The 17463-nt window shown below is 60.7% G+C and overlaps 1 protein-coding gene across 1 annotated transcript in view; it reads right to left on the reverse strand.

The window, feature by feature from the left end:
* MEGF6 (multiple EGF like domains 6) overlaps positions 1-17463 on the reverse strand; it is a 121185-nt gene that overhangs the window by 91822 nt on the left and 11900 nt on the right. Inside the window, exon 3 of the mRNA XM_025362444.1 lies at positions 12667-12776. Within this exon, the coding sequence (XP_025218229.1) occupies positions 12667-12776 (110 nt within the window). The remainder of the gene's footprint in view (positions 1-12666; positions 12777-17463) is intronic.

The raw sequence follows: 17463 nt of genomic DNA on the forward strand, positions 1-17463 counted from the left end.
TGTCCGAACTCGACAGGGTGGGGGCCGGGGGGCTGCAGGGAAGCCGGATGGAAGTTGCCATGACCCTGGAAGCAGCCCAGGAAATTCCCCAGGGACAGGGGACCAGCCTGGGGCCCAGCAATAGGAAACATCCGTGTCCCAGGTGTGAGGCCTGAAGCCTGCTGACACGCGCAGCTGCAAGAGCAAACCAGCTGTGTTTAGCTCCCACCACGCAGGTTCCGGTTTTCCTCGTCCTGAAGACCTCCAGCCCCAAACAGCCAAGACCAGTCACCCTTGGGTGGGGAGCAGGTGCCGGCCCGGAGTCTACCCCTAGGACGCTGCCCTCCCCGGGCTCTGCTGAAGGATGGAAGGCAGGACCTGCCCGGATCTCTGAGCCCGGGGAAAAGCAGCCACTCACTGCCTCCCCGCTCCCACTCTGTTTCCCACAGGCTGGACCCCACCCTGCTGTTCTCAGGGCCCCTCTCCTGGAGCCCATGCCCACCACCCTGTGTCCCTCCTCTAAACTCCACACCCTTCCCTCCCTCCCTGCTCCCCCAGGAAGCATCTGCCTAAATCCGAAACAAAGGGGAAAAGGAGTGTGCTTCTGAAAATCGCAGCCAGATCCAAAGTGGCCGCTGCCCCGGCTGAAGACTCTGTCTCAGGCAGGCAGAGCTGACTCTCTGCCGGCGGAAAGGGGCGCACACGGACCCTACCACATGTGCACCCAGCAGGACACCAGGCCCGGGGCAGCCGCTGCCCTCTCTTCAGTGTCCAGGGCAGACATTAATCACTGGTCTCCATCCTGGGCTAGAAAGAGGACACGGAGACCAATGATTAACGTCTGTCCCAGGCTGGAAGGGCACGGCCACAAGATGCTCCCTGGACCCTGGGCCAGTCACTCGGATGAGTACACAGCGAATCCTTCTAGCAGCTCACCTAGCGGCTCAGACCAGGGGTCTGGGAGATAGCACCGTACACACTGGATCATTCACCCACATCCTGTTCAAAGCCAGTCCAGTTGGGTCCACCCTCAGGGTACCTTGAACACACCCACGTCTCTCCACCTCCTCTCCACCATGACACCAAGGCCACCGTCATCTCCTGCCCTCCGCAGACGCCTCTTAGCTGGCCCCAGCTTCTCCTGCTCACTCAGTTTCCATTCTCTACCTCACTGCCGTAGTGACTTTTTAGAATACAACTCAGATCTTGGTCCCCCGGTTGCAAAACCCTTCATTTGCTTTCCATTGACTTGGCACAAAACCCGCGGTCCCCAGATCCTCCCTATCCGATCCCCGTGCAACTCCTGGCCTCCCCCCAGACTCAGCTCTCCCTACTTGGGGTTCTCCCATGAACAAGCTGCTCTCTGCATGGACAACCCTTCTTTTCCCCAAATGTCACTTCCACAGGGAGGCTCCCTAAGCCCCGTCTCCAAATCAGGGCCCACAGCGCCCCGCTCTTGCCCCCTTTAGTGCCTCTCAACCATGATTAGGCATTCAGTTGGGGTGACAACTCACTTCCCATGCCAGGCCCCGGGCTCCCTGAGAGCAGCCCTGAACTCCATCTTGATCACCGTCACCCACCCAGCTCCGACACGCAGGTGTGCCGGCAAGCTTGTTGATGAAGGAGTGAATGAATGAACAAACCACCGCATGGCCAGGCCAGCCGGGTGTGAGAGGGACCTGTGGATGCTCCTTGGGGAAAGGGAGGGCACAAGGGGATGGAGGAGGAGGGCTGCACAAGGCATTGCTCCCTCCCAAGGGTGGAAAAACACCAGGAGGCCCTAAAACAAAGATGCACAAAGCAGTGCTCCAAATGGAGAGCAGGTGCTCCTGGTAGACATCCCCAAGCCGTCCACATCCCCTCCCCACTGCAGCATGTGCTGACAATGCACAGCCACCTGACGATGCACAGCCACCTGACAATGCAGCAGCCCGGCCTCCAAAGCCGTCAAGGGCCACACCTCTCCCTCATTCAAAGAATGGGAACTGGCAGTGAAGACCGTGGCCATTTGCCGGCTGCCCAGCTTCCCAGGTGTCTACTTTGGGGTGAAATTGGGCAGGTCTACCTCAAATTCCTAGACCAAAGGTTGGGAGGGCCCTTAGAGGCATCCGGGGTGCCACCGGCACAGGATGGCAGGTTTGGGGAGTGCATGGCGGCATGTCCATGTCTGTAGCCTCTTTAACAACCCCCACTTTCTCACATTGAACTGAACCACAAGCAAACACCTCTTGCAGTGGCTGCAGCTCATTTCTGGAATCGGGTTAACTGTGGAAAGGGGACTGGATTCCCCTCCAGGGGCTCAGTTCCTGCAGGTGAAGACCTTGAGCTACTTCTCTGGAGCTGCCGCTTGGCCAGAGCCCTTGGCAACTTTTCTTCCTGTCCCTTGAACAACCCAGCCATCTTATGGGAAGTTGGGGTGACCACCAGGCGGATCAAGCCGTCCTATCCTTCCTCGCCCACCAGCCCAGCTCTCCAAAGATGATCGCTGGAGTAGGGGCAGTGCACCCAGAACCTTCCAGAAGGAGGATCTCTGGCTGCCACTAAGGGTCACTCCGGACACTGGTGACTGGCACCACCTCTGTGCCTCATGGCCTGTGCTCCCCCTGCACCAGAGGGCAGGCCCACGTCCCCTCACCACGCACCAGCAGAGCCCTCCAGGGAACGGGGATGAAGCCGAGGATCAGGGACTCCTGCCCCTTCTGTTGAGGACACCGAGCAGTCCCCAGGCCTGCATCTGAGATGGTAACCACAGAATCCAGGGTAGGTCTCTGCCCCTGAGCACCGGGGAGGCATGGGCGGGCGGTAAGGCCGCTGCCCTCAGCACCTGCACACCCCCTGGATGGGGCTCCCAGCCCGGAGATGCCTGGGGACTCTAAGGCGTCACGGGGCTCCCCACCCACCACCCTACAGGGCAGGTCTTATGCTGAAGAGGGAAAGAGAAGGAAGTTCTGGGCTACGTGTGAGGATGGAGCTGCAGCCATGAATGGGAGCGTGTGTAGGTGTGAGTGACACACATCCTCTGTGTGGGTGTGACACATGTCCTGTGTGTGGGTGTGAATGACGTGTCCTGTGTGTAGGTGTGAGTGACACACGTCCTGTGTGTGGGTGTGAATGTCACATGTCCTGTGTGTGGGTGTGAGTGACACATGTCCTGTGTGTGGGTGTGAGGGAGGACACATGTCCTGTGTGTGGGTGTGAGTGACACATGTCCAGTGTGTGGGTGTGAGGGAGGACACATGTCCTGTGTGTGGGTGTGAGGGAGGACACATGTCCCATGTGTGGCTGTGACATATGTCCTGTATATGAGTGTGAGTGAGGACACATGTCCTGTGTGTGGGTGTGACACATTTTGTGTGTGTGTGAGGACACATGTCCTGTCTGTAGGTGTGAGTGATGCATGTCCTGTGTGTGAGTGTGAGTGAAGAAATATGTCCTGTGTCTGGGTGTGACCCATGTCCTGTGTGTGGGTGTGACATGTGTCCTGTGTGTGGGTGTGACACATGTCCTCTGTGTGGTTGTGAGGACACATGTCCTGTGTGTGGGTGTGAGGACACATGTCCTGTGTGTGAGTGAGGACACATGTCCTGTGCATATGACTGAGCATGGTGTGTGAGCATATGTCTGCACATAAGCATGTATGTGGCGTGTGGCCTTATGCACGCTCGAGTGAGCATGTCTGGGCATGACCGTGACTAGGTGCTCACAAATGTGTGTTCACATGCATGTGTGTGTGTGTGTGTGTGCACGCCAATATGTGCAAGGCGGTGCATAAGTGATTTCATCTGGTGGGCGGCGGGTCCAGATGCAAACGTGTGCCTGGCACAGGGGTCCGTGAGTCTGGATGCCACTGCACAGGAGGAGAGACCTGGGGTGTGGGGGGAGGTCACAATGGGACAGCAGGTCCCGCCGGGCCATTTGTGGAGCATGGGTGGGGGTCACAGTGGGACAGCAGGTCCTGCCAGGCCATTTGTGAAGCCTGTGCTGTGTCCACATGGAGGAAAAGGGAGCCCAGAGCCTGGGGCATCAGCTCCGCCGATTCCCACGCTGGGACTGAGGGCTGGCATGCGGCCAGAATGCAAAAGGAAAAGAAAACGGCAGAGGCAGGAAAGCAGAGGGCGGCCCGGGGTCCACAGAGGGCCCTGCAGCCCCTTCCCAGCAGGCCCAGCCAACCAGGTGGGCAGTGGCCGTGGGGCCCGGACAACCAAGGAGGGGAGATAGACTGCAGGGCCCGCCGGCCTGATGGTCCAACAGCTGGACACGGGACCCCAAGCCCAGGCCTCACCCTGGGCACCCCCGACTGTAGGTGCCAAGGTCGCAGGTGCACCAGAGCCCAGATCCAGGGCAGTATCCAGTGGCCTGGACCCCCATCGATTCTGCCAACTCCACCTGTGTACAAGGGGGAAGGGCACCAACCCTGTCCCGGGTTTCTGCAACAACACAAGCCGTATATAGCACCCTTGACATAAATAACTCCATCTTAAGAGTCAGACTCTATTTCACATTTCACAGGGCACTTTGCCAACAAGGACAAGATGCCTTTTGCTTAATAAACAAATTTTAAAAATAAAGACTGCATGTAACACAAACAAGCACGCTCCACTCTCAGGCCTCACTGAGGACTCCGTGGTCATAACACGAGCAGGCCTTCAGCTGCTGAAAAGGGCTGTCCTCGTGGAAAGAAGTCAGCATCTGCCCCGCAGTCTCTGCCATATCCGAGTCCCTTGCAAGGCCCACGGAGGCCACCAGGGCCAGACTAGGAGATGCTTTTTTTTTTTTTTTTTTTTGAGACGGAGTCTTGCCCTGTCACCCAGGCTGGAGTGCAGTGGCCGGATCTCAGCTCACTGCAAGCTCCTCCTCTCGGGTTCACGCCATTCTCCTGCCTCAGCCTCCCGAGTAGCTGGGACTACAGGCATCCGCCACTTTGCCCGGCTAGTTTTTTGTATTTTTTAGTAGAGACGGGGTTTCACCGTGTTAGCCAGGATGGTCTCGATCTCCTGACCTCATGATCCGCCCGTCTCGGCCTCCCAAAGTGCTGGGATTACAGGCTTGAGCCACCGCGCCGGGCCAGGAGATGCTTTTTGTCTTTGTTCTGTCTTTTTTTTGTCTTTTCTCCCGTTAACCCTTTCTCCTATCTCTTTTTCTCCCAGTGTTCAATGTGACTTTGTTTGTTGTGAAATGTTTAGTCTATAGCATTTATATAATAAGTACACTACGATATATAGTTTGCAATGTTGACCGGCGTGTGGAGTGGCGGGAGCCTGTGTGCCTGTGGCTCTGACTACAGGGTAAACCGGAAGCACGAAGGAGAACCGCCTCCTCGGGAACTCCATGGAGCTCACGGCCTCTGTGATAGAAACAGCATCAATAAAGTCTGACATTGTGGAAGACACGATCGTGCGTGGACCTGGTTATCTCTGAGCCTGCACTGCTCATGAGACAAACCATCACAACACCTCCCTACAGAGTCAAAGCCTGCACTGGCCGTGGATTTCCTGAGAATATGTTTGTCCTCCCTGGACAGCCCAGCATCCCCCAGGTAGCAAGGGGCTAGGAGCGGACAGGAGTGGCCAGGAGGGGACAGGAGTGGCCAGGAGTGGCCAGGAGTGGACAGGAGGGGACAGGAGGGGCCAGGAGGGGACAGGAGTGGCCAGGAGGAGACAGGAGGGGACAGGAGTGGCCAGGAGGAGACAGGAGGGGACAGGAGGGGACAGGAGTGGCCAGGAGGAGACAGGAGGGGACAGGAGGAGACAGGAGTGGCCAGGAGGTGACAGGAGTCGACAGGAGTGGCCAGGAGGGGGTGGGACAGCCTGGAGAGAAGCTCTGGGTAGTCGCACTAAGGCAACCTCCCTGGGCCGTGGGTGCCTGGGGGTCTGCCCCAGAGTCGAGGGCCAGGGAGGCTGGGCACAGAGAGGGGCTCCAAGGTCCTGCAGTCCCAGCCTTCGCAGAGGCAGAGCCAGGTCCGAACCCTCTAGACTCAGTTCCTGCTCCATCTGCAAATCCAGAATCCCACCCCTTCTCTCCGCCCTCCTGACCCCCCGAACTCAGCCCTGTCACCTCTCACTAGGGCCACCATGAAGCAGCCCTCACTCCCACCTCTGCCCCCGCACAGCAGGCCCAGCCTCTCCTTTGCACAGACCTTGCTCCTGCCCTCATGAAGGCCCCAGGCCTATGACCCTGTGGTGGGGGGAACCCTGTCCCCCAAATATTCCTGCCCTCCTGTGACCTCCAAATGTGACCCTGCTTGGAAATGGGATCTTTGCAGATGTGAAGAATACCACGACTGAGATGAGGCCCTGCTGGATTAGGGTGGGCCCTACGGCCTACACAAAAGGCCCCAGAGACACACAGAGGGGAGACGACCACGTAGAGACGGAGGCAGAGCGGGGAATGAGGCGTCTACAACCACGGAACACCACGGCGGCTGGAAGAGATAGGAAGGACCCTCCCCCAGAGCCACAGGAGTGGGCACGGCCTTACTGACACCTTGATCTGAGGCTTCTCTCCTTCGGAACTGAGAGAGAGGACATTCACGTTGTTTCAGCACTTGGCTTGTGGTCCCTTGCTGCGGCAGCCCCAGGAGCTCATATCTGCGCGCCCACCCCCCAACCCCACGCCCGTCCCATTTGCTCCAGACACAAGATCCTGCCTCAGGACCCCGCACCTTCTATTCCCTGTTCTGGGATCTCTTCCCAGGCATGTGCAAGGCCCACCCCTCACATCAGCAGACCACCACCACCTGGACAGAGGAGCCTTCCTGGACCCCTATCCAAGCCAGCACCACTGGGCTCTGACTATGGAGTGAACCGTAGTTCACCCTACCCTCTGCCCCTTCCTCCTGCCTCGCTTTTCTCCATAGCATTTCTCATGGCAGCTTCATCCTTTCCTGCATGTCCCCTGCAAGGACAGGAGCCCCAGGAGGTCAGGGCAGGTGCAGGTTTCTGCTCACTGCTACCCTCTGGGTCCTAAGCACCATGCCAGCCGCTGCCAGGCCTCCATGACCGTGTGTCAAGCAGATTGCCTGCATCAGCCCTGTTCAACACAGACTTTAGGGTACTGTTTTATCTCTGTGACTTTGTGGCTTCTTTATTTTTCCTTTCTAAGACAGCCTCTAGATTCAAGGTGCAATTAGTTTGGAAAAGCCTGTATAGTCTGTCTCAGGAATCCACAGAGCACATTCACATATTAAAGGCTCTGAGAATTCCTGCAAAAAAAGAAGTCTGCTGAACTCTGGTTTAGGAAGCGCTTACTGGAACACAGAATCCCTTCCCAGTGCCTGTCACAGCGCACGGAGCTGGTGCAGCTCCTAGCTCCACGCCGAGGCCCTGCCTCTCCATCCAGTGGCCTCCCCTTCCCCCAGGCCAGGCCAGCACAACCCATACGAAGAGTTGCGGGGGATAGGGGGGCTGCAGCAGGGTCTTCCTGGGCCCCATTCCTCCACAGTTCCATCTCAGGGTGCACACGTGGAAGGACCGGCGAGTCAGCTGCTCCAGGCTGGCACTCATCTGCCACTCTGCCCACCTGGGAGCCCGGCTTGGAGGAGGGGTGCCCAAGGTAACTGGTGCTGCCAGGACCAGGGGGACTCCGGCTGAAACATTGTCAGGGTCTGGGAAAAATCTGGCACTGGACCATGATAAAAGCAGAATTCAGAGAATCCCTGAGCAGGAAGGACACCCCCCAGCAAGAGAAGTAGTTCCGAACCCCACTGTACCCGGGCCACAGGCTCTGCAGGGCCTCATGGGCTTGGGAAGCCCCGGTCATGAGGCCCGGCCACCCCACCCGGCACTAAGTAAGTGGCTCTCAGGGAAATCATAACACGATTAGCAGCTTCCGGCCAGTCTCTCACGGGCGTTAGCCTACTCCTCGCTCCTACACAAACACGGCAGGGCTCCCAGGTCCTGACATTGTCCTCCATGGCCGGGTGTCCAGGTCACACGGAAGCAAGGAAATCTCACACTGACTGGGGGTGGGGAGACATCGGCTCAGGGGCCTCCCCTGTCCTTCCCCTGCCAGCAGGGGCTGGAGGGGGACAAAGAAACGAGGAAGGGGCAAAGGGTGAGAAAAGGGAAGGCAGAGGCAGAGCCAAGCCCTGACCCACAGGGCCCTCTAAAGAGTGAGCATCTGTCCTGCACGGGGGCGTGCACCCCACTGCCATCCTCCGGCTCTCAAGGACAGCGGTGCCCTGGGCTGGGGAGCAGGGAGGACCCTGGTTGGGTGTGGCCCCAATGCCCACAGGCACACTGACTGGGGAGACCGTGAGCAGCCATGTGTGATCTCAGCTGACCCCACAGAGGGAGAGCCTCCCAGGGGCTGAGGGGCTTTGGCACCTGCAGGGACCCTGAGACTCCCACCCAACACAAGCCCCTGACCCCGCCAGCAGCTGCGCCCTGCCCTCCTTGCATGAGCCGGCAGAGATGGGAAGCGCACAACAGAGCTGGAACGTGGTGTCGGAAACTCTCGGCTCACCCGGGGCAGGAAGGCAGAGCCTCAGCTGAGCATGGGGAGGCGGGAAGAGACGTCCCAGAACCACCGAGCAGCGGGTAAGGCCCTGGGCTCCGTCACCAGAGAGCCCTGCCCACAAGCCCCTGCACCCAAGCCCTTGGCCAAGTGATGCCGTGACCGAGGTGCCCAATCACCATGTGTGCCACTGCCACGGTCACTGCTGCTAACAGGAGTCACCATAGGCCAAGCAGGCTTCACCCAGGCCTCCTCCTCTAAGAACAAGAGCTGGCATTGCTTGAGCGCTTACTGTATACAGGCACCAAACAAAGGCTCCACATGAAGTGACTCATTTAATCCCAGGTTTTCAGGTGGACGTTGTCACACCCACGTCCTGGAACTCGAGGCCTGATGGGGCCTCCAGCGAGGGGGCTGGTGGGAGCTGCTACCAGGTCTCAGAGCTCACCAGGTACCTGGGGGAACTGAGCCCAGGACTGAGCCATGTTTTCCACTCTCGGCTGCCTGGACGGGCATCGGCATCCAGCCCATCAACAAACACTTGCTCCACATGCTGGCTTAGGCCAGGCCAGGCTCCCCGAGGCCACCCATTCTGCCCTGCCAGGGCGCTCCTGTGGGATGCAGAGAAGCCCCCAGCCCTAGCCGGCCCAACCACCTCACACAGTGGCCCTGGGAGAGCAGCCGGTCCAGAGAGAGGCTGGCATGGTGCCCCTAGGCCTGCGGGTCCCGGCGTGCAGCCCACTCCCCTGAGAGGGGCAGCTTGAGGAAGGGCCTACAGGCTTCCCTGCCTGGACTGGAGGCCTCGTGGTGGGGGAGGTCCAAAAAGCCTTGGCCAGGCCTCCCACTGACCCTGACTCACTGCTCCCTCTCTGACGTTCCAGGCTCCCAGGCTGCCCCCCAGACACTCCTGCAGTCCCCAGCACCACCCCCTAGACCCCCGCTGGCCCTCATTTGCCCATCCTCACTTCTGCAGGCCTCGTCACACCCTGGCCACATGAGAAGCATCTGCTCACGGTCAGCCTCCCAGCCATGGGCTCCACATGGCTGAGCACCCGCTGCCAGGGTCCTCGAACCCCCAGTACTCGGCAGCAGCTGAGCCAAAACCCAGCAAACAATTGAGTGACCAAATAAACAAATGACTCCGTGGCTAGCACGGGACACGCCAGGCAGCACCCCTCCAACCCTTGGGGCTCAGGCATAGCCCCTGTAAACACTGACTCCCACCCACCCACCGCCCCCCTCACTTGCTGGGACCCAGCCGTGGGGGTGAACAGAGCGGCCGGAGAAGGAGATCACAGGGCTTCCCGGGGCCATGAAAAAAGCAAATAAAAGCAAAACACACAAACAAGCAAATCCTGCGCTAAAAACGAATTTTTAAAAACAATAAGAAAAGCTCAAGTCCAGGATCCGTGTGGGGACCCCGCCGACATGACAACCAGGACCCCCACCCTCCCCTGCCCCCCGCCCCCGGCCTCAGCCCAGCTCCTCCACCCAGCCCAGCCCGGGCTGGCCTGGTGAGGGTCTCAGCCAAGACACCCCCCACCCCACTCCAGCCAGCAGAGCCCAGCCAGGGCAGAGCCACCATGTTCTCCTAAGGCCCCTGGGTCCCATATGCGGATGGCGGCCTAGGGCCTGGCCACAGCACAGGCAGACGGAGCTGGCAGGACAGGCCCAAAGCTCACCTTGGGCCAGGCTGGTGATGGAGATGGGCACACTCACTAAGCCCTGCTGGGACCATCGAGACCCTGACGTCCCCACAGCAGGTAGAGGCTGAAGCAGCCTCAGGGGACTGGCCCGGCCCCTGCCCTCGAGCCTGACTCTGAGATGATCACTGCTGATGGCGGTGAATACAAGGTGTACACGAGGATAGCCAGAGCCCAGCTCGGGGCTCAGAGGGGACGGCATCGGGGGAACACGGCCACGCACACGTCTACCTGCAGTTGCCTTCCCTGCCCGGGCTCTCCGCCCCTGCCCCACCTAGGACCCCAGGCCCAGGGACACCCCCAGCCCCGCCCCAGCCATCCATGCAACTGGGCCTTCAAGTCCCCCCTGGGAGCAAAAAGCCCGCTCTCCCCCCGTAAACCCTGGGGACTCGGGCTAGCAGCCCCTCTTCCCCTCCCCGCCCCCGCCCTGCTCCAAGCTGCCTGTTGTTTCGCCCCATTATTAGAATCCCCTTGGGCAGGCCCCAGAATCCCTGCCTCAGAGTGGAAACTCAGGAGAGCCTTCCTTGGCTTTGATGTCTGCCCCCTCCCCACTAAAAAGACCCCTTTGTTCCTCCCAGACGACAGGAGCAGAGAAACAGGGCACAGCTCAGGCGCCATCAGTGACGGTGGAGGCTGGGACCCCCTGCAAGGGGCGCCTGGCCAGCAACCCCCTCCCTGCTGCCAGCAGAGGCCCCGTCGCCTCCTTCTTCCTTGTTACTCTCCTCCCTTCCTGGAGAGAATTATCCACTTCCTCTAATGGAAAAACACGGCCATCATCCCTTCTCTTCCCCTTTTCCTGCCGGAGCTCAAGCCAGGACGGGCAACCTCAGCCCTGGTTTGCAGTCTGCACGCTTCCTGTGTGAGAAGAGCCCCTGCGGCTCCAGGCAACTACCTGCCATAAAGACCCCTACAGCTGGGTTCTGTTCCTGTCACCGGAGTCCGGGGGAGCCCGCTGCCCGTTAACCCTCGATGTGGGGAGTGTTGGCCGGACATGGCGGCTCACACCTGTAATCCCAGCACTTTGGAAGGCCGAGGTGGAAAGATTGCTTGAGCGTAGGAGCTCAAGACCAGCCTGGGCGACATGGTGAGACCCTGTCTCTACAAAAAATACAGTAACTATTCAGCGTGGTGGTGCTCACCTGCAGTCTCAGCTACTTGGGAGGCTAAGCTGGGAGGATTGCTTGATCTCAGGATTTTGAGGCTACAGTGAGCTGTGATGGTGCCACTGCACTCCAGCCTGGTTGACAGAGTGAGACGCTGCCTCTAAAAAGTAAACATAAGGCCGGGCGCGGTGGCTCAAGCCTGTAATCCCAGCACTTTGGGAGGCCGAGACGGGCAGATCTCGAGGTCAGGAGATCGAGACCATCCTGGCTAACACGGTGAAACCCCGTCTCTACTAAAAAAATTAAAAAACTAGCCAGGCGAGGTGGCGGGCGCCTGTAGTCCCAGCTACTCGGGAGGCTGAGGCAGGAGAATGGCGGGAACCCGGGAGGCGGAGCTTGCAGTGAGCTGAGATCTGGCCACAGCACTCCAGCCTGGGCGACAGAGCGAGACTCCTTCTCAAAAAAATAAAATTAAATAAATAAATAAATAAACATAAAAAGTAAAAAATAAAAATAGAAATGTGGGGAGTGCGTGACTCTCTGCCGCACTCCATGGCACAGCCTGTCCCTCACTGGCAGGATGCCGCCTCAATGTTGTCCCTCACTGGCAGGATGCCACCTCAATGTTTTAGCGGAGGCCGGCTTTATGGGACAGGGTCCCACGACCTCTGTGCCGACCCCTCCCAGCGGGGGACACTGACCCCTTTGCCCAGGCAGCTGCACCTGCGGGACTCCTGTCCCCATGCCTGAAACTCTTCCCAAACACCTCTGTAGCTGTGAATCCCAGTCCTTTCACAAACCAGAGGCTTGAGAGCCGCCCACTCAGCTCAGACCACCCAATTCCAGTCCTGGGCCCGCACCTCCGAGCCCCAGCACCCCAGCACCTGCCCGGGTTAGGCTGTATGCCGCACGGGCCTCTCGAATTGTGCTGGTTACATACAGAGAGAGGAAGGAGCGGCTCCCTCGCACCCACGGAGGCTGAGGCCTGCCACCCGGCCCAGATTGGCCTTGGGAGAACATGGTATAGGGAAACGGGGCAGGGAGAGGGACTCAGGGAGCCGGGGGTGAGCGTGGTGTGGCAGGTGAACCCCGAACTAGGCTCAGGGGTACATGAACCCACAGACACCAATGCGTGCCCCCAGGATACCCTCAGACACCCTACCAATGGCAGGCTCCCGACCTCTGGAAGAGCCAGCAAAGTGGACTGACCCCACCCGGCCCCAGCTCTCTTTCCACAGCTCTGCCAGCCTCGGCTGAGGTTGCTTTTGCAGCCTTTGGCAAGTGGCGTTGCTGAGCGAGTGGCCCCTGCGTCGCTCGTGTTGCCGTGGAAGGGCGATCCCCACCAGGCCGGGCGCAGATTCATGACTCTACTGGGTCATCTGCGGTGGAGGTGGAGGGGAGGGCAGGGAGGCGCAGGCGGCACTCACCCGAGAGGCAGCCCTGCTCGCCGGGCTGCTGCGTCCACCCTCGGCAGCACCTGAGCACGGTCCGGGTCTCCGTGGTATACACCTGCCTGTAGCCCATGTAGTAGACAGTTCTAGAAAGAAAGAGAGAAGGGAAGTGCTTACCATTGCAGGACCGGCTATACTTGGCTCTCACTCACCCCTGGGGAGACTGACTCTGCGTCAGTCGGGTTCCCAGCTGCACAGGCTGTGGAACCACGGTTCTCAAGTGGGGTGGCTGATGCTAATGCCCAGCCAGGTTCCTCTGAATGAGGGGGCAGCATGGAGGCAGCAGGGGCCGTGCTGGAGCCAGCGACAGTGGCCTTGTGCTGCATGCAACCCGGGAACACACTACCCCACTGCCTCTGCCCGGCCCCTTCCCTCCCCACGGTGGTCCTGGCTCCAGGCTGGCATTGGGATGCGCATCTCACCGCTCACCTGGCTCTCAGTGCCTAGAGAGCGCCTAGCCCTGGAGCCAGAATGGCTTCTGGGATGGAGCCAAGTGGGCCCGTGGTGCCCGGGGCGGGGTGGGCTGTGCCAGACACGGGAGGTGCCAGTTCAGACTCCATACTCTCAGTCCACCAGTGAAGCAGATGGCCCCAGTAGGAGCCCCACACACAGGTGCCATGGCCACCGACCCCTACACCTAGGAGGACAAAGCTGAGCTGGGGAGACAGAGGGGCCCTGAAGGAAGTGGTTATGGGGAGCAGCAGGAGGACTTGTGTGGGCCCAGGTCAGAGAGGAGATGCCATAGCGGGCAGGCAGGGAGGGCTTCCCGGGGGCAGTGTGGCCAGGGCAGCCTTGGTCCACAGGCTGGCTCCTGCTCGGACGGGACGGACTGGGGCTGTCACTAAGGCTGAGCAGAAAATGGTAGGGAATGGGCAGCCCAACCCGGCCAGCGGGAGAAGGTGCCCACAGCCAGAGAGACCCCAGCTACCCAGAGGACACGCCGTCCCCCTCCCCAAGTCCAGAGGCTGCCCCAGGCCACCAACACCGTGCAGCCCACAAAGCCCGGTCACCTCAGGACACCCTGCGCCATCCCCTGCCCAGCCCCTGTCTCCACCCTGCTCCTGCAGGCATCACCAGCCCCCTGCATGGGAAGTCTTGGCAGAGCATTTGGCAAGGGGCCTGCCTCTGCCACTCTGGGACTCGCCCTGAGCAGAGGGAGGGTGGGAGGTGGGGGCACCCCAGCCCACGCAGCCCCAGCAAGCCTCCCACCATCACACCCCCGGCCCGGGGCTTCTAAGTCTCAATTCCTCCTTGCCTGGGACTCTTCCAACTCAAGCTGCCCCCACAGGTCGCCAACCACCCGCTCCATGGCCCCTAAAGTGAACAACCCTTGGAGAGGACTGGTGCGCCTGCAGACCCCACAGCCCCTGTGAGGACCGACCCCTCATTGCCCTGCAGCCACCACCAGCTCACACAGGCTCCGCTGCCACCAGAGAGCTCATTCATGCAGGGCTGGGGTCATCAGGAGAGCGAGGCCTCTGCCACACGGGTGCCTACTCCTCTGCCTTCTGGAAGGTTCGCTGCCTCTCGAGGAAGCTCCTTTCCTGCTTCCTCAGAGCATGGGCCACATCAACCCCAGGACCTGCCCACCAACCCTGCCGTCCTTCCCCGGGGAGCCACCCTGACGCCTGGGTCCTCACCCCTCCGCTGCCCAAGCAGCCTCCACCCTCACTCTAGCAAGGGCCAGCAAGACAGACGGCCACCTGTGCCACCTGCCCACCCGGACGCCCTGTCTCCCGCTGCTTGTTCTGCAATGACTAATGTCCACACAAATTCAGGCCCACCCAGATGTGACCTTACTTCTTGGAAATAAGGTCTTTGCTTCACCTGCAATCAAGTTAAGATGAGGTCATTCACAGGGGATGGGAGGCCCTAATCCAGTGACTGGCGTCCTTATAAGAAGAGGGAAATTTGGACGCAGGCACAGGGGATGGCTGTGTGAAGAGGAAGGTAGAGACAGAAGTGGCGGCCACAAGCCAAAGCACTCCCAGACAGCCGGCAGCAGAAGCTGGGGGCTGCGACAGACGCCCCCTCAGAGCCCCTACAGGGGTCCAGCCTGCCCGCACCTTGATCTCAGACTTCCGGCCTCTGTAGCTGGGAGAGAACAAAGCCCTGCTGCTTTGAAGCCACCTGGTTCATCGGCGCTCACTGCAGCAGTGGCAGGAGACTCTCGCACAGCTCTCTGCATGGCACATGCCCACGGGTCCCAGGGCTCTGAGGCCTTTGTGTTTGCAAGGACAACTGCTCACGTGGATGTGCGTGGCGGGAGGATGGAGAGAGAGGCAGAGAGGGACAGAGGCGAGACAGACAGACACAGGAAGAGAAAGCGAAGGAGTAGAAGATGCAGCCGCCCCGGGCCTGCCCCGCAGCCTGCAGACCCCACAGCCAGCCACCCTCCCCCATCTCTGCCGCTGTCTGCAGGGGCGGTGACCAGGGGCCCAGCCAACAGCCCGGTGATCAAGGGCCCTTGAGCCTCTGGGAGCGGCCAGGGCAGCCAGGCTGCCATCTCTGGGTAACAAAACACCCGCAGCTTGCCGGGGCGGCTGCATGGGAGGCCAGAGGTGGGCCCTGGGAACCCTGACCCAACAAACAAGCGGGGCCAGGGGCCGGCGGGCGGCGCTTCCCGGAAGCGTGGGCTCATGCACGCGCACTGCAGAGACGCTCTGGGAGCGCCTCGCCAACCCCGTCTTGGCAGGACATGAAACCACTTGCCCGGACAGAAACCGACCACCGCAGTGAACAATATTTGGCAGAGCTGAGAGTGTTTGGGCCTGTGCATGGTAAATATTTATTCCCTCTCCCGGGCTGCAATGGTGCCGGGCTACGTGCTGCTTCCCCGGGCCACTGACCACCCCCTCCATCCCCCTGAAAGGGAATGACCCTTGCTGCCCCTGCAGCCCCCGTGAAGACCAGCCCTTCCTTCCCCTGCAGCCAGCACCAGCTCACATGGGCTCCAACGCTGGGGAGCTGGTGCCCGCAGGGCAGGGGTTGTTGTGGTAATGAGGCAGCCCCCAGGTGCCCACTTCTCTGCCTTCTGGCGCTACCAACTCACAGTGGAGGCCACGGCTCAGGGAGTGTGGGCCTGGCCGGAGGGACCTGAGCGGCAGCTCCACCCTCAGAGCCCCTCCCCCACCCCTTCCTTCTCAGGGACCTTGCTCCTCAGAGGGCGGGAGCCCCTTTATTCACAGGGCCCCCCGGCTGGGTTTATCGGGGAAGTACCCACTGAGGGGGCTGAGAGCAAGGCCCCTGAACACCCAGGCGCTCTCTCAGCTGTACTCACAGCCTCACCTACTCTGGGCCGGGCTGGAGCACCCATCACCCTGCGGCCCTGCCTGAGGCTGGCAGCAGGCTCCACAGCCCACAAGGCAGACGAGGGGCTGATGCCCGCTGCCCTTCTGACCGCAGCTACCACAACACAGCCACTTCGGGGCCAGCCCGGGGAGGGGGCTCATCTGATCCTCACCGCTGCTGTGAGCCAGGTGGGAAAACTGAGGCTACAGCAGGTTCCCACCCTACTGGGGCTCATCCAGCCTGCTGGCCTCTCCCCCCAGAACTCAGGAGAGGAGGCGTCTCCTTGTCTGTCCAGGGCAGGACGGTGACCCTGCACCAGGCAAGCCAGGGTGCCCTCAGGCTGTGGGGTGGGCAGTTGCTGCCTCTCGCCCTCGGCTCTCAGCCACCCTGCACCCTGCTCCAACCAACTGGGAATTACCAGTGGAGAAGAATCGCTACAGAAAGAGAAGGCCAGAAGCCAAGCCCTCGGGGACACGGCCCTGACAACGAGGCCCTAACAACCTGGCACGGGCACACCGCAGGCAAAGCTGGACATCCAGAGCCACATGTGGTGCCCTTCAGGCCTGGGCAGGGTGCCCGCCGCCAAGCCCAGCTGTGGCCTCACAGCCTAAGTCACCAGCCACCCAGCCACGTGATGGTGGAGGACTTGGTGGCAGTCTCAGCCAGCTGGTGAGGAGGCAGATGGAGGTGTGTAGAGGCTGAGGGGCGAGCGTGGTGCCCTGCCTGCCAGCACTCATGCTTGCTCCTCACTCCAGGGCCTGAGGAAGCCCAGGCCAGCCCCTGACCCCTGCCCTGCTGGGGCTGTTCTGCACATGCATACCCTATTTCTGAGCCCCAGTCTGTGCCAGGCAGCCCAGAAAGGGCGAGGCTGTGACAGGCACGACCCCAGGTACAGGAGACACTGTCAGCTCAGTTCACGGGTGAGAAAAAGGAGGCTGAGGTCACCACGCTGGTAGGGGTGGAGCCAGTGATGAAACCACGAGCCTCCCACGACACCAGCTAACCCCTGAGTCACCCCTCAGTGCCACGGTGCTCTGGGGTCCTGCCTCAGCTCCCCCGGCCTGGGCTGCAATGCCAGAGGCCTGCCCAGCCCTCGCCCCTCTGTGTCCTCCTAAGGGCAGCCCGGGCCTCCTTCCCTGCATCTCCCCAGAATCCAGGGGCCTCGACTGCTCAGTGCCCCGGCGGAATGGTGGCCAAGCCAACAAGCAGCCCTGCCCTTGCTGAGCCCAGTCACACATACCCAGGCGTCCGCAGCGTGGCAGAGCTGTCCCCATGGGCGCAGGAAGAGTGGCCTGTGCCTATCTCCATGATGCCACCCAGAGCCCAGCTGGGATGCTGGGTCCCCACCAGTTCCACAGCGAGTTGGGAATCTGGTCGTAAGCACTGGGGGCTCGAGGGCAAACGGGCAAGGGCTCAGGGTTAGGGACAGGGACTCCTGACGCCAGAGGAGGAGAAGCAACGCTCTGAAAGAGGACAGGCGGG

The sequence above is a fragment of the Theropithecus gelada genome, chromosome 1 (assembly GCF_003255815.1).
Source record: "Theropithecus gelada isolate Dixy chromosome 1, Tgel_1.0, whole genome shotgun sequence".
In the NCBI taxonomy this organism is placed as follows: domain Eukaryota; kingdom Metazoa; phylum Chordata; class Mammalia; order Primates; family Cercopithecidae; genus Theropithecus; species Theropithecus gelada.